We start from the raw sequence: 24,997 nt of genomic DNA on the forward strand, positions 1-24,997 counted from the left end.
AGAGGAGTCCCTACCCTGGGAGATATTCAATGGCTATCTAGACAGGGTCCTGGGGAAATGACCCTGGGTGGCCTGGGCTGAGCAGGGTGCTTGGACCAGGGAACCTCCAGAGGTCCCCTCCCACCTTTACCATTCCATGAACCATTTTTGCTCTACTAGTGCTCAAGTAGGAGCACTATGCATTAACTTAAACATTGGTCTCCTGTAAAACTGTGCCATCCCTTGATGTCTCCTGGGCAAGTTCACACACTTTTGGATGATAGCCAGGAGGTATTTGTACAGCATCAACCTATACAGTCCAAGTAGTCTGGAGGAAACATGATGGTGCTACAGCTCAGAAAAGCACAGCACACAGAGGTGTGATACTTTGCAACTAATTAAGGCTGTTTGGTTCTTACCTCAGCTGTGTAGGAACATTATGTACATGGTATTGAAACTAACTGACAAACATTTGAGGAATTTTGCAGACCTTGGGGATCAGTATTCTGAAAACCAAAGGAGAAATCTGCTATGGGAATCTGTTATACTGTGACTTAAGATCAGTCTCTGTCTTCACTTTTGCCTGTGTAGTCTTGCTGAGCATCTCTAGGTAATTAGGAATAATTACCTCCAGCCTATGAAGAGCACTGGTGTCTTTTATAATGTTCTGGTAGCCCCCCTGCTTTCCTCATCTTGCTCTGCTCCAAGCCTTTTGAGAGACAATTGACAAGTATGGGTATGTCCTGGCTGTGCCTAGGAATGGACAAAAGAGCTGCTGGAGAAGGTTTGACTGATGGGATAAATAGAGAGACCCCTGCTAAGATAAGTGAAGAGCTCCACTGAGCATCACTAGATACCATCTTTTTGTAGTGCATACTGAAATACCAGCAGTGGGGCTAGTGGATAATGGCAAGAATTGGGAAGGTAAAGGGAGATAATTACTGCATCTGTGGTTTGCTAGGACAAGGCTAGATAAACTTCATTGAAGCACTGCAGTCCAACTGCTATGGAGAAAAAGCAAAAGTTGGAGGATTAAATGGAAGTAAGTGACTGAGAGATTAATTATGTTCCATTAAAATCAGAGAAAAAGTTTATATTAAACAATTTGAACACTTACTTTTTGAAAGAGATCTAAATATACAACATATGCAGAACTTTTACACTTCTATATGTATACCTTAAAGTTTTAAAATTACCCTGAAAGGTATCATCCCTACTTCTAAATACTTGTTTTAAATTCAGATAATAATTCATCCTTCTCTCTTATAAGCAATGAACTACCAGTTTGTAACAAGCCAAAGCCAAGATCTTCTTATTTGATCCCAAATGAAAATATCTATTTACATTGGAAAAGGAACACATGGGAGTTTGTCTGCACAGTCTGCACATCTAGAAGAGTGCTGGCCACACATGTTCAGGGAAGATGAATTCAAGTGAAATGGATGCTGTTTGAATGATGACATTTTGGAATGGCATTCCAAAAGGATTAGAGGAATCAAGGCAGTTTATGTAGAAATTAAACTCCTTAAAAGGAGTTGATACTGGAGGTAATTTAGAAAGAATCTAGCTTAAACAACCCAAAAGACGTCTTTTATTTCTCTGCAGCTCTATAACAATCATTTTTCAGAACAAGTGTTTCTGTTGACAACTTTCTAGTGAATCATACATGTAGTTATATAAATACTTTGAAAACTTTATTCTTCATTGTGTGAGAAAGCTATAAAATCACAGAAAATAATGTGAATTTGAAGTTTATTTCTACAAGAGAATAGCAGACCTTAGAATATCTGTAAAAGAGTGAGATTTAGAGCAAGATATGGTTATGTTGTCACCCACCTCTAACAGTACTCTTCTTTCATGTTTGAGAATAATCTCAGACTTCCCATTCTTTTAAATCAAAATATACTTACATGTCTAAATGAGACAAAAATGCCCATATAGCCCTCTATTGGTAGTTATTCATGCAATAAACATTTTTGATGAATTGCTTAAGATAACATGAGGTCAAAAAACGTCATGCTGCTATTCAGTCCTATTCCAACCCTTCTTCCTGGCCAAATAACTCAGGAGGTGGAGGGATGTTTTTGCTATGCTGTAAACAAAGAAGGATATTTCTTTATTTTACATGACAACAGGAAGTGATCCTGAATCAGAGTTTTTTTTGTCAGTGCAATGGCAACATCAATGCAGTCTCATCACATGTGATGACAGAGTCAAAGGATCCACAAGGGTTACAACTATGCTTGAAATTGGTATTTGAGAGCTAGTGAATGACGTGCAGTGCAGGGACCTATTTAGACATGTGGTCAGACTTCTGAGCTGGTGCTAAACTGCTGTTTTCCCCCCTGTGCATCTGTCAAATATAAGCTGTCTTTTGTTCTTCTACTTTTGCATGGCTGGCATTTGAAAGATGCATTGGAGAGAAGTTTTCTGGGGAAAAAAAGAGGAAAGATTATCCAGGCAGACATCTGAACTCCTGCCTGCTGTGGAAATAAGCTCTATGCTGTGGCTCAAATTAGGGGTAACAGCCAGCACATATTTTTTATTGCTTGGCTTATTACTTTGTTTTGCCTGAAGAGAGCCGGTGATTGAAGATACACTGCCTTTTTGGAACCACAAAGTAAACATAAGATGCACCATCCTGCGGGAAACCTTATGTTTCTCAAGATCTGGCATGAATCAATTTGTGCCATTTGATATCTCACGCCAAAAGCCCATATCAGACAGTTTTAGTTTGTTAAATTGGAACTTCTAACTGTTCAACTTGTCCAGGTCCATGTGAGCTCTGAACATGTATCTTCCTTAGTCATGGAAGGAGAACTCCAAATGGTTTAATTTCTGTCTTCTTTTGAAGCCTGCATTAAAACACAGGTTTGGAGTGTTTTAAAGAGTCATAAAAGACTTATTTCAAGAGTAGAGGGTTGCTCTTTGGCAAGAAGGAGCATGACATTCATCTACTAGAGGCTCTAAATACTGTTTTTACTTGTTTACCTTACAGGGATTTCAATTCCACTTTCACCTTGCAGTCTGGGTGCCCATCTCAGCATCTCCTCCCTCACAGTCAGACTCTTCATGCTGAGGATGGGATGGGTACAGATCCTGCAGCATTGATTCCCAGCTTTTGCTATTTTTCTCACTTTTCCTTCTTTAAACTGGATCCTATAGGCATCAGGATCTAGGAGGGATCTAGGGCTGTCAGCTTCATTGTTATCAAATTGCCTCCTTATCTGTGACCTCCTTACCTTACCTGCCTTGAGAATTCAAATAAGTAGTAAACCTGTTCAATTCTCACTTTTGTCAGTTAGTCAGTAAGTACTTCACTGTGTCTTAAACCTCTGCATTGAGGAAGCCTGTAAAGGTACAGAGGTTTACTGGGTGTGCTCAAACGTGGAAATAAATAAAAAAAACAATTACAAGAATTTAGTATTTGAAGATGTGAAGGGATATAATGGCAAATTAAGACTTTCTTTTGGACTAAATTTACCACATCTACCACTTGATATAATTATAAAGAAGTCAATTGTAATTCGCTTTTCCATTCTCTCTAGTGTCTTTTGACATGGACTTTTTCATTCATAGTAAGTTAGAAATCTTTAAAGATTTTTAAACTATAACCAAGTCTTACAATGTCTTTTGCTCTATGTGAGCTGGCATTAAAATGAAACAACCAAGGGAGTCTTAAATGCCTTATAAGCACGTTCATTCCAGCTGTTTGCAGGATTTTATAGGTCAAGCAGCCAAGGGCCTTGACTTTACTGTTTTGGGATCAGTTACAGCTTCATTGGAGGGTTGAAATTCAATCTTAAATCAGTGTGCTGTAACCAGTTGGTGCTACGGGGTTTTATTACAATAGCTGGCTTCTTCCCTCTCATGGCTGCCCACAGGCTGGAACTGCATTTTTATGGGCTCTGTCTGGTACAGATGCAGGCATCAGCCTTGGGTATACCACCCTGGCACCTGCACTGTGCTGGGAACTGGAACTGTCTGATGCCACCTTGTGTATCACTGCAGTCAGGTGACCCTGCAGAATAAACATTAACAAACTTCTTCTCATGCTGGTGAGATTCTTAAATAATTTGCTATTGCCTTTCTGAGCAAGATCTTGCAGCCCTGATGCAGTCATGGCTTCTTTTGACTTCGTGTGAGCTTTGTCAGAGGCAAAACTGGAGGGCTGGGCTCAGTTTGGTGAATTACCTAATAATATCACATCAAATCCATCACTCAAAATCTTCCTGCACATCACCAGTGTAGTTACAAGACTTTTGTGGCACACATAATTAGAAAAACAGTTTTGTAACCTTTGTTTTGGGTCTGTCTGATAATGTTAAATAGTGATACTAAATATATGTATATATTTGTTAAAATACGGACAAAAGAATCTTTTCAGCACCCTCTAATTAGATTTATAGATTTTAAAGATCTGGCATTTACCATCTCTCTTTTTTATACTAGGGCTCAAATTACCTGATGAGATCAACTTCTTTGCCATTCATTTAGTGGGGTCGTTTGGTTCTGAGTTCTTAGAGCAGCGTATTGGCTTTCAAAAATCATTGAACATATACTGCTCACTCCTTATCTGTCTTTATTCTTAAACATTTATCAAAGAACAACTGGTAAAGTATTGAGGAGTGAATTTTTTTCTTCTCAGAATTTTTTTTTTGTTTTGTAAAATATCATGTCTTCAGCAATATTATGTGCTGTCACTGCCGTCACCCTCCACTGAATTCATTCACCAAAGCAGTTACCAGAATGGTTGGAAAAACTTTACTTAATTCTGAGTATTTTCCATATGAGTTGAACAGCTGAATAATAATACCATTTGCTGTTGAAAAGAAGCACAGGCTGTCTTAAAAAGACAACATATTTCTTATTGAACCTGCCTTTCTTTTCTTTGTTTTTATGCTTTGGCCTTCACTAATCTTGACTATTGCTCTTTCATCAAGTTCCTTCAGCACATGTATTTCTTTTGCTTCATATTTTATTTAAAATTACTCAAGTGACAGCCAATTATCTATCTGTCTGACCAAGACTGAAAAGACACTTTTGATCATCAGGGTTTTTTTCTTCTCCAAAAATTACCTGTCAGAAAGCTAAGTGTCTCTTTTGCTCCATTAAACTAAACTCACTATAAATATTTGTGATTTACTCAGTACCTTTCCTGACATTCAATAGCCTCCATGACACATAGTCTTATAAATGTATTTAGTGAGCTGTTATAAGGGATTGCCATCCTAAAATCACCCAAAAGCTAGTGTTTCACCCGGACAAGTGAATGCAGATCATTAAAAATCTATTGAGAGTTTGTTCTGTGGTCAGATAATTCCTTCAACTGTCACCAAAGCTATGAAGTAGTGATCTCAGTCAAAGTTAAACACCTAATGGGGATACTGACTACATTCATTTTTGGTAATGAAGCCTGTAGTGAAAGAGAGAGGGTAAGTTACAGATAAGGAGGCTGTAATATTTAGCTGAAGAACAGTAACTTGCTAAACAGTGTTCTTCAGCTAAGACACCTCCTTTCCTCTTCAGGTTTAAATGCTCTCCTCTGCATTAAAAACATGGCATTTCTCTGGTGTTAAATCTTATCTCCCTTTTTACTGAAGTCAAGCCTGTCAGTAAAATTCTGAAATCACAGCAGGAGTACAAAATTTATATAAAAAGTTGTTTATGCATTACCATTGGTCTTTGATGAAACTTATTTATTTACTTATTTATTTTAACCTTCTTCTTTCATCACCTAATTTCCTGTTAGAAATCCTGGGGTTTAGCATGTGGTAAGTCAATCCTTTACTCTCCAGTGCTGAGGTTTTATCTGCAGTAGCTTGGCAGCTTTTTGAAGTCTTTTCCCCTTAAATTAGAAAGTGCATATTTTCCAAATGTGAACATTAAGCATTTGCCCTAAGGTTTTACAAAAATGTTTTCTCAGTGGAACATCTGTCAAGGAAAAAGAAATACACACCTAAGAGCCCTGGAATCTGAAGACAGACTTTAAGTCAAATGTGCCTAGTGCTGAGAGTGACCTTGATCCAAGGTCTTGTCTATTCCAGCTGAATGTGAGGGCTGCAGGGTGGTGCAGGAGGCTCCTGCTGCTCCTCTCCTGCCTCGCCATTGCCCTTTCCCTACTGTTGGTGTGTAGCTTTTTGGGAGTACCCACCAATCTGGGGACAAAATAACCAAGGGAGAAGGGAGGGAAAGAAGGAAGGGGGGAAAGGAGGAGATGGGACGGGATGGGGGGACAGGTTGTGAGGAAAAGGTGATTGCACTGCTGAGCTTAGCAAAGGTATCCTGGGGTTTCGGAGCAGAGACTACTCAAAGCTGCAAGTGGAATTTCTTTGGAGGAGGCTGGGGGACCCTTTCAGTTTTTAACAGCTGCATCTTCCAAACTGGACTAAGCTGTAATTCAGTTGGAAGAGTTCCACATTGGAACCGGTGATAATGGTAAACCAACAATCAACAGAGACCAACAATCCTCAGAGATTCAGCATGTCCAGGAAACTCTTCCTGAAGCCACAGGTTAAATTTATGATCATAAGTTGAAGGTGAGAATTTTGGATAAACATCTTTATCCTTAGGAGCAGTAGTTAGAAAGGATGATGTGCCATGCCCTGGAACTTCTCCTGTGATAAGTATTCACCATATCAGCCAACTCTGAGTTTTACATGCATAATTCAAATGTTACAGATAATTCCTGACCTGAATTTAGAAAATGAATAGTATGCACTGTAATTATTGATTCACCATTTTTTGTATGCTATTTTAATTTTTGAAAGCTGAGTCCATTTGTAACAGTAACAGTGTCCATTTGTAAAGTCATAATTTTTCTCCTTTTTTTCTCTAGCTTGTAAAATTGTTTTAATTTTAAAAAGAATTTCAAAGCTATATAGTTTTACAGCTCTCCAGTTATTAAATACTTCTTTGATTTTTGCTAGATTTCTCAAATACAGATGTGTTAGATATATTACTGATATTTTTATGTTTCTTATAATTTCTAGGGATTGTTTTACATGGCAGAATGAAGCAACTTTTTACTATTAAATGCAGAGTAAATACACTTCTTAGTTTTTTAATTCAGTAATTTATACGGTAGTAAATTTGCAGATATAATATTAACCTTTTATTTTTACATTTAGGAATTTTATAGTCTTTTGTTTATGTCATGCCATTTTTGGGTCTTTTCTAGTACAAAATTATCTGTTACATATGAAAACTGTTTATCTTGATATAGTGCCTTCTTCTGTTATGGATTTAGTTCTATTTATTAATCTCAAACTAACATGTCATTTATAAAACTTTTCCATTAAACTATAAAACTGACTGGTTTCCTTGATGCTTCTGACAGAAGAGAAAATTGATTTTTAACATGAATTTGAAAGTTGACTTTATAACTCTACTCTGGTGTCTCATCACTCAGACAGCTTCTGATATATATTTTGAAGTATAATAGGACCTGAGAATTTAGAGGAGGGGTTTAATTTACAAGGCACGCTGATGAATCCTTCTCTCAAAAACATTTTTTGATTTCTCTGTTGATGAGGAATATTTTGGTGATTTCCCTCTGCAGATCCTATGCAGCATTGCCTTTTATTTAGCTACTCCTTTGCCTTAAACTTCTTGTAAAACATTTATGCTACAGTTGCTACTATTTTTGCTACTATTTTACTACAGTTGCTACATTTATGCTAGTTATGCTACTATTTTTCTGTTCAGGAGGTTCCAATTGTGCTGCACATGTGGTTGGCCTCTCTAGGCGAGGAAGCTCAGAATTCAGATCAGTTCACCTGAAGTTTTTGCTGCTCTTAATAAAAAAGGGCTTGAGCATGGCTGGGAGAGTTCACCTGAGTGACTTCATTGAAGCCCCATCTTGCAGCTTAGTGCCTTCTCCTTGTGCTCTGCAGGAAGTGGGAAATGGGAAATGTTTGGAAACAAAGAGGTAAAAACCCAAGACTTCATTAAGTGAAGTGCTACAGTCCCACTAGAGCATTTTACTGCTACTCCTGGTCTCCTGAGTCCTGCACTTTGCATTACAAGATTGTCAGTGGTGATGATGGCTAAATAACAAAGCGCTCCCTTGCCAGCAGTAACAAGAAATATCATGCATCCTTTTCCAAGTGTTGTTATGATAAGAAAATGTTATTTCCCATCAACTCTGATAGGTCTTTATAAGTTCTCATGATAGTATTTCACTCAATTTTACATAGCTTTCATTATAAACATTCATCTAATATCGAAGTTGCTGAAACAAATTCTCCTCTTTTATTTGCAAGAAATGTTTGGGGTTTCATTCCACTTCTGTGTTACTCATTTAAAAAAGTATCAAACACCAATTTATTATGGACAGTCCCAAACTTTGTTGTTTCAGTTGTCACAAGCAGTGGAGGTGCTGCCTCTCCCAACTTAGTAGGGAACTGATATGACAGTAAACCCCAGAGGACCTCAATGTATGCTCACATTGAGCATACCCAGCTGCAGCCTTGAGCTCCTCTCCCCTACTAAATTTATTGTCTGTCTTCTAGCAATGGAAGAAGTTGAGCCAGCTAATTTTGGGAACCTCTCCCTTCCCTTTAGGTTTCAGTTTTTTAGGCTGTTTTCAGAAGAATCTGAAAATGGTGAAGAAATTATAAATTAATGTGGGAAAATTTCTTGTTGAGAAAAACGGCCTCCTTATAATCAAAATGTTTCTGGTGTAACATTTTGAAGTACTCACATGCACCTAACTCTAAGTGAAACCATCTTTCACAGAATCTAGGCTAGTTTGGTGGCCAATGATGGACACAGAGATTTTGGATTTGAGCGAACATCAACAGTATGGACTCTTCATATCTGTGCAAGACCAGCCTGTAAATGTTCACAGGTGCCTGTTTCCTCCCCTTTATTCTGATGATTTCTATCAAATCAATTACCTGAATCATAGCCTATATTAGTGATTGCTTTTTCATTTGCACAGAGCTAAAATCTTTGTGTCCTTCACTGCTTCTTGGGGGCTCTACTAGACATGAGAGCAGCAGCACTTAGATGTCTCCTCTATTCAGTCCAGAATGCTCATATGGTATAAAGAAAACAGATCTTAATATGTGTCCTCTGCCATGATAATGAATTATTAGCTTTTTAACTTCTGCCTGTGTTGCCTGCAAGGTGTTATAATTTAGAAGAGAGTAGCAATTTGAGGAGGAAAGACATGCCTCCTACCTCTTTCTTTTCTTTAGATTCTCCTTGGCGCCCACACCACCTCTGCTAATGTGTTCTGTGGGCTTTGGGGATGAGACAAATTACTCTGTGTTGGTGACAAGAGCAGGATAAATGAGACTTAGCTGTGCAGGAAGAACTCTCTGCATAGCCTGATGGTGAAAGCACTTCTTAGTGGGGAAGGAATGGTACTGTATGTTGGCAGCCTGCTTCCAGGGCTCCTTCAGTGGTTTCATGATGTCACTGTATATAAAATAAAGAGTGAGCCCTGCAGGCAAGAAACATGAGCAACTCTCCCAGTTTTGTACAAGTGCCATAGGCAATAGACTGTACCCTCATGTTTCTACTTGCTCTCTTTTTGACTTGTGAAATACGAATTTTTATTTTTTGCCTGTGACACAGCTTCAAAGAGAAGCTCTTTCCCTCGGTATCCTAATGCAAAGGAAGTGGGAGGAGAAGGATGAATAACTCAGTAGGCAGCAGGAGAGGAAATTGAACTTTATTTCTCTGTGTTTATGGTGGATGCCTCAACCACAGTAATCCATGGAAAGACTAATAATTTGGTTTTTTTAAAATGTGTAACTCTGTGTATGATATATATGTGCACGCTTATCTTTGGGAATATATTATGGCCATTGAAGTATTTTGTGGGACCCCAGACCTGCCTGATGGATGTACTCAGAATTTGCTTGGCAGATATCAGGGAGATACACATGAAGGCAAACTTTTTATCTGATCCAGTTTAGGCATGAGCTGAAAACACCAAGCCTTTTAGCATGAGTCTGGTGGCAAAGTGCAGTGGTTGTGTTCATTTATGTTCCAGTATTACATTTTTCAGGCATTTTAGGTGATGATCTGAAAATTTATCAGGGGATAAATTAAGAATGGAAAGATACCAAACAGCTTCATTCATATCTGTGCTGCAGGTTTTTGTCTTTCACATAGCTCTAGGTGTTTCCAAGCTACATAAAATGCATGATGGCATCCATGACCCACCAGTGTGAATTTCCTCAGTACCCACTCTGGGCAAGCTCTCTGCTCCTGACACCAGCACGTTCTCCTGCCTGGGGAGGTAGCCATCCACTAACATTGTGGATGTTAGTGAGCCATTAAAGTTTTCTGTCACATTAACCAGGGTTATTGTGACCAGTGGCCTTCCCAAAGAGAGAGAAACCCATGGCCAAGGGTTGTTTAGAGTAGGTAAGGGTATAGTTTGCACACAGCTGCCCTATTTCAGAGCCAAGGACACTTTAATGGAGGCCATGCTAAGCCAGCTGCCTTCAGTGCTGGGAGTGTGATGGGACACAAACAATTTATTGGGGCACGTGAAGACCAAAGATGCAGGAGGTTTTCAGTGAATGCCAGCGCAGAGGTGACTCTAAGCAAATCCTTGTCTGATTTGACAGCTCCATCTTCTTCTTGCTTGCTAATGTCAGGGCTTCAGGAAGACACATTGTCTCTGAAATCTGGTGGTCTCTGAAATTTTTTTGGTTGTTTTGCTGACCCAGAAGATTTTCACTTGTAATGGGGATGAAAAAGTCTCTGGCTGTGGTCATGGATTTCATAAATGCTTTCCTATGTGATACAGGACTCTCAGCATGTTGTTGCCAGGCCATAAAGTATAAGTTCTGACTGTGCCAAAGAGCTCTCAAAACTCTTTATTTACCATTCTGCACATGGTATTTGGGGCACCCTTGTATTGTACTGTGTGATTTTTCATTTATCTATGCTGGGTTAGATGTTTAGCTGATAAAAGTCAGCTATATAAAACTTCACTGGTTGCAAAGGAGCTGCATCAAGTTGATGATCCATCCCCCTTTTATTAATTTCATTGTTTAGATTTATCATATTTATTAAGCTCAGCATAGAGAATATGGTTTTCATGTTGGCTGTAATGGAGGGGTTTTGTACAGAAAAAATGGATTGTGATCTCAGTGACACCTAGCCTCATCTTGCAAGTGAAGATTGAATCTGGCCATAATGTGTAAAATGAAATGGTTTATGTGAAATACCCACATATGATAATACTTTGGTTGGTATTTATAGAGCCATGCTTGCTCCATCTGTCTCAGTTATAAATATTGTAAGTGCATATTTCAGTAAATTTTAGGGTTTGTAACAATGTACTAAAATCAAGTAGATGTTAATAAATTCTAGCAAGCACAGAAATTCAGTTGTTTCTCAGTAGGTTTCTATTTAGCTGCTCAATATTATCTTGCTACAGCTGCAAAAAATATTGAACTGAGTTTAAACTCCAACAAAAATGCTGCTAAGAAAGTTGATTTTTCTATGTTTAGAACAGTGAATTGGATTGTCAAAAATGAGTAGCAAATGTGTTTGCAGAGGAATTTTATATCTGCCTTTTTTGTTTTTCTTTTTTGTCTAATGTTCAGAAGTGCAGAATTACCTAAGAACCACACGCTGATGCAAAGATAAAGGCTGATGCTTCTTAGTTTCCTCCTTTTCCACACCCAACTAAATCCAGACCCAAGATGCCATGAGGACAGTGGGAGGAGAGCTATTGGGATGCCACCATTCCCTTCTGATTTGTAGTTGCCCAAAAGTGAAGTAGCAGGTTTTGAAGAGCGCAGATGGCTCGTTTGGCTGCTGGTTTTGAAGCAGTTTGCTCTGAGGTCTTCCAACATTTTCTACTGCCTCTCACCCCCTGAGCCTACGTCTGTGCCTCAGGAGCTTCCAGCAGTCTCCCTTAATTCCTGCATTAGGGATCCCCTGGGATCACAGTTGCCGTGTCTGGGCCTGCTCTGCCCCTTTGGGCTTTCAGGAACAGATTGAGGAACTTGCACTTGAGTCTTGTTAGGAGCAAATCTAAGAAAACAAAGACATGGGGAAGGGAGGGAACGTGATGCTGTTTCAGAAGCAATAGCAAAGTTTACACGGCTTTGCTCTCTTCACTGATGAAGCCTGGTGCAAATAAGAAAATATCAAATGTTCTGGTCAACCCATAATTAAAAAATGGATGTTCTTTTTATGTGTTTTCTTACAGCTGGCAGCATTAGAGAGACAAATCTTTGACTTCCTGGGTTTCCAGTGGGCTCCCATCCTTGGCAATTTCCTACAAATAATAGTTGTCATTTTGGGTTTATTTGGAACCATCCAGTTTAGGCCTCGATATATAGTCGTGGTAAGTCTCATTTATTATATATCTTTATGTTTTTTGCCATAAAACCTATCATATTACAAAGCAGAATTTTCTTGGTTTCAAAACACCAGATGGTATTTCTGTAGAAACTGTACAGGTCTCCATGTCTTTTTGCAAATTTAGGACTACTAAGTGAATTTTTTTGAGATTTTGGACATTATCAAAAACAGGTAACATGGAGAAAGTGCTGCCAAAAACATGACTATGGTACAAGTCAATTAGACTATGCAAATAAATAAATAAAGTAAAAACTGTTCTTCTTTCTGTAACAGAATTAATGGCTATAATAAAAAAAATTGCAATGGCTAAGTTATATTTGACTGCATCTTTCTCTTAAGCAGAGAGGAGCAGTGATTGTAGAAATTTCTTTAGTCCTGTGATCCATGGGTTCCAAAGTCTCCTTCTCACTTTAATTTTGCCAAGACCTGTATTTATGGCTTTGACCCTAAATTATTGTATATTCTCTCTGATGCTTGTAACTTGAAGCTTCTCAGGTGTTTTTTTCCATGTTCTCAAAATATCCAGGAATAAAAAGAAATTTCAAAGGTGTGAAGTAAACTGCCAACAAAAAAAAAATCTCTGTTCCTCCCCCACATTCATTTTTGAATGTAAGAATATTATGTCTTCACCTGGTAATGGCTGCATTTGGAACATTTTGATTGTGTTGTTAGTAATGGATTTTAAGAGGCTAAAGCTATCTTTTTCCTCACAAAGGAATGAAATAAATATCTGCTGGGGAGAACTTGTTAAACAAATACTTTAAAAGCTTCATGTTTTCTAGTCCAGCCTGGAATCCTGTAATTCTTTGTCATGTCTTAAAAGAAAAAGTGAACAAAAGTGCATCCAAGATTACACTCATGTTAGCTAAGCTTACAAGCAGACTATAATGAATTGAAAATGGATTGATTTAAAAACCAGCACTTTTATCTGTTATCTGTGGTTGAAGAGCTGGGCATCCATGAAGTGATGATTCACCTTTCTGCTTCATCCTCTCCATTTTATGCATAAGAAGCGAGTGTAAGCATCTGTAAAATTATGTGGGAAATTCATGTCTGAAGTGCAACACTACAAAATTCCTTTCCCCTCAGGTTCATCACTGCTGTTCAATGATGCAAGCTCTGTTTAAATTTTCAAATGAACTGTAACAGATGTTGACTGTTTCTATATCTTTTCCAATGTAATTGAACATTTTAGGCTGTGCAAAAGTTGTTTTAAAGTGGAGGTAGAAAACTCATAATTAAAGAAAGAAACACATCCCCTGCAAGGTACTTTATGCTGCTTTAAATGAACTCCTATTCTGATTGATCTTTACTCATATATTTAGGAGCTCTAGCTCTGGGAGGTGCCAATTCTCATTACTGGGGGAGATCAAGGCTTTAGAGCCCAGCTGGTCAGAGTACAGTGCTAATAATGCCAGAGGTCACAGGTTTGATCCCTGTGTGGGCCATTCACTTAAGAGCTGGATTTGATGATTCCTGTTGGTCCCTTCCAGCTCAGAATGTTCTGTGATTACCCATTTCTTCATCCCATCACCACCTCTCTGAGTGATCTGTGATTATATCCTTACTAACGTAGGGTTTACAGGGAAGTAGGAGTAGTTTGAGTCAAATCCTGAAGTCTGAAGGCAATCTGTAACATGAGGTGTCTGTAACTGACCTCACACTCAAAGCCAGCAGAATAGGGTGGCTGTTGCATCCTCTTGTTCTCACTGTCCCCTGACTGAACACTTCCCCAGATCCTCTCCCCCACTTCTGGCAGGAGTTAACTGGATCTGTCAGTAAGTCAGTTCCATTTCTTAGCTGTCAGAAAACCAACCTAGTAAAAAGTGGAGATTTTTTTGCTAAACTGATGACCTGAATCCAGTCTGTGAGGTTCCAGTGTTTGCCAAGGTTGGCGTAAGGCAGGGATTGGGACTGCATGTTTATGAACAGCAATGTGGAGGTGGAGGGGAAAGGAGGAGTTGCAAGACTTCTCTTGCTGCTAGCTCCAAACTTGTCAGTTCAGCCTCATGCCTGGCCTTACCCTCAGGTTGAATTCAGTGAATACCTCAAGCCAGCATAAGCAAAACTCCCTTTGCTCAGCTGCTGCTTCAGTCCCTGTGCTGTTCCTCTCTTTGCACCAGCACAGGTACCAGTTCAGCCACTTGGTAAACTGAGAACAGATCCAGATTAAAAGCAACCATTTTCTTTACTGGTGTTAAAGTGTAGGTGAGCTCTTTAATGTGCTTTGCTTGTTCCAGGAGATGGGAGAGAAGAAATGGGAGGAAGTAGCCAGAGGAAGGAGAAAAGTGCACGGAGTCTTTCCACAGCAGCGCAGGGTCACACCAGCTTTAAGTTCTTGTTGAGCATAGCCTGAGGATCTTCCAGTCTAGATCAACACATGCTCCCCAGAAGCTGGGCTTCCTAGGGCTCTGCCAACCACAGTTCAGCTTTGTCCACCGTCCCCAGGAGCCCCAGAAGGAGTCAGTGGTACTCACAGTAAAGACCCCTACCAGTGCCAGCTGCATACTGGCTGTATTCACTAAGGCAAAAAGTGACAGTCCACCTGTAAACTTTTACTGCTGACTTTAAAGTCTGTTTAATGCAAATCTTCAGCAGTGTCCTGAATATCAGCATGAAACACAATGCGGAGAGATTCTTACCAAGGCTCTGAGTAGTGAATTAGGCTTCAAATTTATGGAGAAGATTCATGGCCCTCCATGTTCATTGATCCACTTTCAGCCACATCTAAGTCCCTAGATTTGTTAGGGGTTAGCATCCCAGGAATTTGGTACTGTGTCTGTGGCTGAAGAAGTATTTTGAGTCATGCTTTTATGTACTCTTATGTACTTTTCTGATTTTGATTAAATTTAATCCAGTTTAACTGGAAAAATAACTAATTTCTTCAAGAAAATGATGCTTAGTGTCCATTGTCTTTTCCAGAAGACTTCCCTGGAAATCAGCTTCACTAATGCAGATGATCCCATCAAAATATTAAAAAAATATTAAAAACCTGAAGTAAAGAGAGAATCATGTCAGATACAATGGTTTACTTCTGTAAACTGTCTTCACAAAATTAATCTGGCATGTGTGCGCACAAATTGTCCTCATGATAATCTGTCATACTCTGATGGTGATCCTGATTTTAGCTGACCAGCTCTAGAGCCATTGTTTAACCACAAGAGAATGTTTTTCATCTATTTTGTGTGCAGTGAAGTCTGTGCCTGAAGGTTTCCCTGATAAGTGAAGTTACACAAAAGCTTTCACTTTGTCATCTTATGCTGCATATGTCATGTTCAATCTCCTCAAATTTTGAAATATGTAAGGAATGGGAAAGTAAGTGAATAAATGTAATACATGTAGGGCCATAGTTTGAAGCACAGCTATGCTGCAGTCAAATATGAAAGTGCTTCTGCAGGCACAATTGAGCAGGCTTTTGTTGCAGGTACATAGATCCAAGAGGTTCAGTGAGGGCTGCCATAGAAACTGATAAAAACAATAGCAGTTGCATGCTTCTGACTCTTCCACTGCCATTGAACTCAGTATGGCCAGTTTATCACTAGGATTTAGTGACTACATAAGCTGCACCATAAATATAGTCATTGTAGATTAAAAGTCTGAATAAAGAAATTAGTTTGAGTGATATAAAATTTGTCATCAGAGCTTTCTACCAAAAAAAAAGTCTCACTATCTAAGAGCTGTCATGCAGTGCCTGATACATGAGGCATCTCAGTTGAATTGAATTGTTATTCCAAGTAGTTAAAGATAGTGGTTCATGTTCACTGTAGACAGTCCCTCAGATAGAGGACTATATGGGTGGTGATTCTGAAATAAATTTGGAATTTCACTTGCTCATACTTAAAATACGAAGTCCTCAGAGCTTAGGAAACAGAGAGAGGGAGTGATAACATTGACTCCAAGTGTCCTAATTAGTTTAAATCCAATAATTATTTCTAATAGGTTCTGTATTAATTAGTAATTTAGATAAATGTTGTGAACAATTTGTCCTGTCACTAAGCAGATGTGCTATTTTCAGTATTTGAATATTTTGTGACTGAATTAAATCTGTGCAAAGTTCCCAGGGGGTATAAAAGTGCAGAGCTGATTCCTAATTTTCCCACATTAGCTCATTTGAAACTTACCCAAACATTTGCAAAGAAGAAAGAAACAGCTGAATTTCAGTTGTTACTATGCTGTTGCACTCTTGTCATGAAGCTCCAGAGCTCTGCTGTGATCTGTTTCCTTGCTCATGCTTTTCCTTTCTTAACAGATCTTGCTATCACCAGCAAGATTTTCAGGCTGTTAAAATTGATTAATAATGATGACAGGATACTTGTTAAAGCTGGGGATCTTCTCCCTCTGCTACTTCTGATATTGGACTTCAAAAGGCTTCTGAATGATGAGTCACATAGCTAAAATTGCAAAAGCCAGGCTCAAAGCTGAAAAAAAAGTTAATAAATAGTGAGGGATGGAAATAATACATGTAAATAGGGAGAATCTATGGTGGAAATCTCTTCTTTACTTGCCTTAATGTATTCCATTAAATAATATGATATTTAGGCAATGGATATAGTTGAAAAGGCAGGAAAGAGTTTCTTAAAAAAAAACCCCAAACAAATAAAAAACCAGGACAGCAGAAGAAAGGCTGTTCAGGACACTTTATTCAGTATTCAAGCAAATGTTATACAGACAGTGAAAACACATGTGAAATATTTAGGCTTCCAACATTACTTGTTGAATTATCCTTCCTAGTAAGTCCTGTGTTGTTACTGCTCCATCATGCTGATTTATGTCACTTCCCTGGCCATCTTTCATAAATATGGCTAATAAGGCTCTGCAAGTACTGATGCCAGGTATTACAGGGGGATGATTTGACAACTCAGTGCTTGCTCCTTTCCCTTGAAGTATCCTCAAGCCAACATTCATTCCCTCTAATGCTATGAATGACACTGTCACAGTAGTTGCTGCACTTCAGATTGAAATGTACTCTTGAGACAGTTTATCCATTAAAGCTAAACTTATCCAACAATCCTTGTAATATTCAAATTCTAAAATTCTCTTTTTTCTTTTCCTTAACCAGTTGTTCTTGTGACATTGTGTCCTTCCAATGCAATTGTTTTAACTTAGAAATGTTTGTTTTTCAATGCATGTCTGCATTGGTTTCAATATGATTCTAGAGTCAAGAGGTTGTAGAGTCAAATCTCACTGTTGTAGAGAGGCTGACATTATGAAAGGGGATATTTATTAGATGTTTAACCTGTAAGGTTTAGTAAGTACTCCCTCCAAGTTATTGGTAAGACTTCAAATGCTTCCTCACACCACATAGTATACAATCATTAGTGCAAAAGGCCAAGAGCAAGAAAAAAATGCAGTCCATCATGGGGAGAAATAAGCAAAGATTATGACCTGGTCCTAGGTCCTTCCTCTAGAAGGAAACTGTTAAAAAATGTCCAGGTGATTTTTGAGTGGTGCATCATTTCGGATACAAAATAAAAATACTGACTCTTCTTTTTGATTCAACCTGTGTGGAAAATTCCTTTTTCATGCCAGATGTGGTGAGGGTTATGACACTGAGGCCAGCTGAGCTGGGGTGATCAGGATGTGGGTGGCCAAAGAATTGCTGAGTGTGGGGAAGTGAGAGTGAGCAGACCCAGCAGGATGGACAGGATAATGTTCAGGACACAGAGTGGGAGAGGTTAAATGGCAGGTCAGATCGTGAAACACGTTAGGTGCCTGGGAGGAAAGTAAAACCTGAGGGTCAGTGTGGGCCTGATGTCTCAGACCTTAACCATTCCTACACTGAGAGAAAATTGCCAGCATGCATGACTTGTCCCTTCACACAGAGGATGGCAATTTGGACTTTTGCTCTGCTAGCAAAAATTAGAAATCTGCATCATGGATGTAAAAGTTACACCTTTTTAATGACTCAAGCAGGTGTTAGTGTGATGCCACATAATGCAATATTGCTTGGTGGTTTGGGGTTTTTTTAACCTAAAAAGTATATACATATAAATTTATTCAATGCATATAGTGTCAGAAAGTATTAAAATTTTTCATAAAGAAATACTCAAAATTTTAGAAATGTTGCTTTTAAAGCCCTTCTGTGCAGTCTTACTATGATTCTTTTATATATTTTCGGTTTTGAACTAGATAAACACCTACTAATTCTTATATTTTTGCCTCAGTTTCAGTAGAAAGGATAGACATTTGGGGGTTTCTGGTGATCACAGATGTAGAACAGAAACCTGACTTTCAGAAAAAAGAAGACAATGGGAAGAGTGAGGCACATGCTACCAAGAAAAAAAGAATTGCTTTTGCTATGAAGGCTGTGCTCAGTAGCTGAGTTTTATCTCTGCCCTCAACCACTGAAACCTATTTTGACACAAAGTGAGTCACTTTAACAAAACCTGTCACATGCTTTGTTTTCCCCTTGCATTCTGGATTCTTGTCTTGAGACCTTGTGGTCTGATTTGCACAAGTGCTGCATGTTCTGCCACAGGGAGCTGAGCTCTGAGTTTATAAACTGAGGGTATGACCTCAAGCATTCTGAAAAATGAACTCTTAAGGACCTCAAGTTGGATGCTTATAATGTATGAATACTTCTGAATGTAATCTCTGCATGTATCAGAACATCATTTGCATTCTGAGAGCTGTATCATTCCCTTATAACATAAAATAAATCAGTTAATGTTTGTGCAGCTCTCACACATTACAGCGATGAGCATCTTAGTAAACCTCATGAGGAAATTAATATTCTGTCCTCAGAGCAGGGTCTGAGCCACAAGGAGAAAAGAAGTCTTGAGGTAGCTGTTCATAAAATGTGTTAGGGGAGGTAAAATCTTTTAAAATAAAAATATATCTATGATGATTTTAATAATGTTCGGATTGTATTGCACAGCCACAAAACAGAAAACTTAAGTTGGCATGCATAGCCCAAATTCTGACATTTCCTAATTTTGCTTTCTTGCCTTTGCTGTCTTATAATCTTTCCTGAAGTACCTATAAAACTATGCAAGGAAAGAATTTGCTCCTTGAATATCCAAGACAATAACTTTCCTACTTAAAAAAATTATATAGTACCAATTACTGAATATAATGTAATTGTTATGTTTACAAAGCAAATGGGTCTCAAATTTAGATCTCTGCAGCTCAGTGGGAGTGTAGGAAGAGCTTCTCCATACACAGCAGCTGGGTTTCAAGGTGCACACCTGCTTTGCACCTGCACTTCTCTTTCAGCAATCCTCAGGGTGGAGCAGGAACCAAACTGGTCCTAACTGTGTAAAACAGCATAGCCTGGCCTGGGAAAGCGGGCTCTGCTCTGGCAGTTTCTGCCTGAACACTACAGCATTGGTGCCCGTGGGACAGAATGAGGCCATTAACAGATTTGGCTTGGCCTGGCAGATCAAATAGAATTCCTTTTGTTGCGGTGACATATTTAGTTCACAGAGAGGTAAAAAAATCTTTCTTAAAAAGGAGAATGCTTCCAAATAGTCTAAATTCTGCTTTTTACGTGCAACTGGGATTGTGTGAGTTGTTCATTAATTTTGAACTCTCTGCACGTAATGTTCTAAATATAAATGTTAGAAAATCAGTAGTTGATGATGGCATCAAGTTACTACAAAGTCAACAAATGTAGTAAAAAGTGATATACTCTAGGTTAGTTGTATGAATAGTACAGACCTCATATTGCTCACAGACCACAACAGCTTTGTCTTTTTTATAATAACCCAGCCTTCAGCTGCCACACTGCCCTTCTCTGTAAGACAGAGGAAACGGCCCAGGAGTGTTACTCTTGTTTTGGTTCTTAGTGACCTACTTCTTGGGCCATTGCCCAACTGCCTACAGACCTCAGAAGAAATTATATTAAAGCAGTTGACCTTTTTGATGTACAGAAATGGCCACATGCAGGGGGTAGTAATCAAGGGGGAGAAAAAGTTCATCCTCTTTACTTGAACCTTTCATTGTACATGACAGGGAGAGGAATAAAGAGGGGAACAAAACCCAAAACTGTCCACGGCCCAACTGATGGCACCTGTGCAATGCATTGTAGTTCAAGATGTGGAGCTTTAATGATTATATTGAAGAAAACAATAGGCACTAATCCTTATCTGGCCACAGCTAAGTAGACTTGCAAAAGCTCTTAGCAGTGGTTTTCTTTCACACTGTGAAGGCTCCAAGTGTGTAAATGTGAAGTGGCAGTGCTGCTGCTGCTCACTGCATTTGTTCCAGAGGATGCAGCTCCAGCATGGCTGCAGGGACACTTGGTCCATCAGGATGAGATTCTCCTGAGATGGAGTGCCTGGGGAGTTCCTTGGGAATAGGTACAGCTGAATGTCAGAAAACAGTGTATCCATAGAGAAATGGTGCCAGTCTGTTGTGCTGACAGGAAAAATGCAAAAGGTGATTTGAAGTAGATTAATTACTGTCCCCCCATTCATGCTGTGAGTGCTGTATGAGTTCAGTATCATGCTGGAGAACCCCGGAGAGGTATGGGTATGTTAAACTGCTAAGTGTGCTTTGTAGAATCAGATTCATGGCAAAAGGCTTGGAGAAGTAGTGAGCTAATTTTAATGTAATAAAGTGTGTTTTACTGTGAAAGATTCTCAAGAGGTCAGATTTACACTTTACCTATTTGTTTAAAAAGAAAAAAATCTAGATTACCAGATCAATAGATCTGGGTTTTTTGGTGATGAGGTTTTTTCCTCGCACCTTTCTTCATAATATTTAAAAGTTATTTCAGTAATATTTACTTATTTAAGGTATTTTGCTTATCTGAATATTCCTTTAAAAGAGCTAAATTTTTATTTAAAAATGACTCAGAGTTGTCCCAAAACCAGTCAGCATTTTGGACTTAATTGATATCAGTAGGATAGTGTAAAACTGTAAAGAATAAATCTGTTTTATTCGTATTTATTTAGTACAGCAATGAATATTGAATTTGTAATTTCCGGAGGTTCTTAGGGGACTTCTGCAGGGGGAGCTCCTTTTCTGAACTCTCTGTTCTTGGCTGTTCCCAGAAGAACAATGCTTATTGATATCAGTTTTTTATTATTGATCTGCTCAGTATGAAGTCGTTTTATCTTAACGTTTTATTTTTCTCTCTTTCTTGCTCTCATGGGCTTCGTGTTTAGTACACGGTGTGGACTGCCCTGTGGGTCACCTGGAATGTTTTCATTATCTGCTTCTATTTGGAAGTAGGAGGGCTCTCTAAGGTAGGTCACTTACCCTTCTTCAGATTTATGGGAGGGTGTCTCAACAGCAGGACTCTCAGATTTCAGAAGACTGCAGCCAGAGAGGGAAAATGTGGTTGTTTGAACATACAATTTGATCTTCAGAGTTTCCCTCCAACAAGAACTGTAATGTTTGAACTTCTCCCTGCTAGTAAATAGCCACAGGTTTGAAGTACATTAATGCAATGAACCTGAATTGCAGTTGCCTTCTGAAGTATCATCCCAAGGTGAGAGGTGGGAAGGCATTCAGTTGTAAATTTTGAGGTCCTTTTTGATTGTCGAAAAGCAGGCAGTGTCATTTTGGTTGAATTTTCAAGTGTGTGTAAAAAATGTGAATTTCCAAGGATGCTTTGAAAGAAAATTACTAAGAAGGTTAATGTGATAACTTGCTGAGCAAATTGATCTCACAGTGAGAATGTTAATTCTCTATAAAAAAGAACAAATGGCAAAGGGTGACTTTTGTCACATCTGAATAAAACTTTCCTTTATATGACACTCAGTGTTTTAGGTCACTAATTCTTCATTCAATCCTCTGATTAGAGCAGAAATGTTTGCTAGAATGGCGCATCAAGAGATGTGCACTCGTTCAAGGGAGCACTTAAGTTAGCATAGGTTATGCTCAGCACTGTATTTGCAGGCAATTTCACACACCTGCTGGGTTTTATCCTCCAGTTGGACACAGATGATGCAGATCATGGTTTACCACATTTGCCACATTTAAATGATTCCTGGCACAGTATGCCCGTGGCACATGCTGATCCCAGCATTATTAATAGAATAAATGTCACTGTTACTGGTTGTAGATTTAGTGACTTGAACTGCATTACTGTTAATTCATGCAGTGCTTTCAGAGAATGCAGTCCTGTGCAGTGTGCTCTGGGAAGACCCTGCTTGAGCAGGGAGGCTGGACAAGGTGATCCACTGTGGTCTCTTCCAACGTGACCCATTCTGTGAATTTTTGTTTACTCCACTCAGAGTGGAACATTTATGAACTATGTACTTGCTAGGATTAAGCTAGGATTCCTAGCTTTTGGTTGACAACAAACAGAAAACTGATGAAACCAATTTAATAAGAAATTCACTCAGTAGAAATTCCATTTAAATTTAACCTTTAGTGATAGGTTCCTTTAGTGATAAAATTTCCTAACGAAAAGCTGCAACAGTTTATTTTTCCTTCAATTATGTAGCTCGTGAGAAGTTACAGGCTTGATAAAGAAATTAGTACACTTCATAGAGGATCAAAATAAATTATCCTTATGGTATCTTCTGACTTAAAAATCTATTAGATGAACAGAAGAGCAGCACATAGAAAAGATGAATAGCCAAATAATTGTTCATTCTTATGACACAAAGAGGTTGTATACTTTTATTTAGTTGGGTCACGTCTGTTTTTGTAGTGATTATTATATTTTATGTGTAAGGAATATATTTATCTAAGGGCTTAGGAATTGAAGCAAAGCTTTTAGTCTGACCCTTGAATTTGTTTGCAAGTGATTCTGATCATATGCTCACTTAAGAGGTTTATAAATCAGCAGGTTTGAATTGAAGTCCTTCATCTTCCAGTTTCACTTGTGTGTTTCACTTTTTGCTCTTCTTAACATGATAATCACAATGCAGAGAAATAGCAGCAAAAATACTACCTGATGGTTGACAAAATTCCCTTTTTTTAGGGTATATTTCAGTTAATCTCAACATTTTTGTGGAACTTTCATCTTGTGGTTTATAATTACATTTAAAAGGTGTTTCTCAACAAGGTGATAGACACAAAATTACTGTGGAAATTACCTGCTCTTGTATAAATTATGCCAAAGGTGTGAGTATTGAGACCAACTTAGCAATGATAGAATTAAGAAACTTTTTCAGTACATCACAGAATTTTTGGTCTATTTATTTGTCTTTCTGAAAATTTTGCTAGACATGATGAGGCCGTCAAGAGACTAAGGTCTTTTTGCACCATATGCTTAAAATACTGGGTATTTATTATTTGGTTAATATGTCACACCAAATTTAATTGGGACCTATATTTTATCCAAGATGCTAGTTGAAAAAATTAATAATTTCCTCCATTAATATGTTCATGTGTTGTCATACATGATAGAAAGTTCTGTTATCAGAGTACATTAGTGTAGTTGGGAAATCAAACACCATAATAAGATTTCCAAGTATGGTTGTTTATTCAGCATTGAAATCTTGGCAGGCAATAGTCACTTTTTTTTTCTTCCTATTGTTCTCTTTTTCCATTAAAGAAAGAAAAAGAAACTATCTCTGAAATGAATACAAATTGATTACAATTTTAAACTTCTGTTGACATTCTATCAGGGAAAATCGTGATGCTGTCTGGCAGGTGACTGATTTCTGTTGGCTTGTTTGTTTTTAAGCAGTACCATGTTTGCATTTGCTGTGACCAGAATGAGTTAGCTCTTGGTGGTGTCCCATGAGTTCATTAATTCTTCAATCATGAATGCTTCTGAAAATCCAAATTCATACAATAATAAATGGTAATTTTAATTCAGTATCTGCCCATGGAGCATGCATACAATGCAGACAGACTTTTCAAATGGAATAGAAGAATCTACCACTACTGAAATTTTGTTTAGATCTTGTTTCTAAAGTGGGGAGGAGGATCTCCTTTGAATAGTCACTGTTTGAATTCTGCCAGGAAGTTCCACTGCAGGTAATGAAAAATTTAAATGAAAATAAGAAGGACATAGGTAATGTGGGCCTGTTTACTGTGTAAGTTTGAAACAGAAACATTTTCCCTTCAATTACCTTCAATTATCATTTTCTTGATAAACTGAACACCCTCCACACTATGGTGATTAAGGCTGATATAGATTCAAATCATCTTGGGTGCAAAAGGGAAATAAACACAGCTCTCCCACAGCTGCTGTTGTCAGTAGAAATCTAATGACAACTGTTTCCCCTTTAACTGCCTTATAAACAACACAGAGGTCAAGATCCTTCTTCACTTACGTTACAGATGCACAAATAAAATTGTAATTATTTTCTCAGGGCTGAAGAAATTGTATTTGATCAGAAATAAAATAAATATATCTATATACACCTTTTTTATTAGTATTCTTTTTTTTTCTGATTTTAGCAGCAGTGAAACTACCCATATGAAGTAAATGAATTTTGCCTGTCTTTTTTCATTTACTACTTTTCTGAAATTGGAAACATAATTTTTAGTGTTAACCATTCCATATGAGAGAAACAAAGCTGTTATTATAACATGACCTTTTAATTCTTCGCTGCAGGATGGCAGTTTGCGACATCCATACATAAGCTCATTAATTGTTTTGATCTCATTCTTTCTTGAAATGAAATTAAGTTCTAATTGTCACATTCCAGAGTATAGGCATTAAAGCACCTAGACAAAAACACAGACTGTTTCCCTGAAGTTTTGTGTGTGCTTAAATATGGACCCCATAATTTCTAATGTGTGTAAGCCAGCCCTCCATCTGCAG

At 38.2% G+C, this 24,997-nt stretch overlaps 1 protein-coding gene across 1 annotated transcript in view; it reads left to right on the plus strand.

Moving 5' to 3' along the window:
- The window catches only part of NKAIN3 (sodium/potassium transporting ATPase interacting 3), a 310,170-nt gene that overhangs the window by 144,824 nt on the left and 140,349 nt on the right, over positions 1-24,997 (plus strand). Inside the window, exons 2-3 of the mRNA XM_058813929.1 lie at positions 12,167-12,304; positions 21,432-21,512. Of these exons, the coding sequence (XP_058669912.1) occupies positions 12,167-12,304; positions 21,432-21,512 (219 nt within the window). The remainder of the gene's footprint in view (positions 1-12,166; positions 12,305-21,431; positions 21,513-24,997) is intronic.

Source organism: Ammospiza caudacuta, chromosome 1 (genome assembly GCF_027887145.1).
Source record: "Ammospiza caudacuta isolate bAmmCau1 chromosome 1, bAmmCau1.pri, whole genome shotgun sequence".
Taxonomy (NCBI): Eukaryota; Metazoa; Chordata; class Aves; order Passeriformes; family Passerellidae; genus Ammospiza; species Ammospiza caudacuta.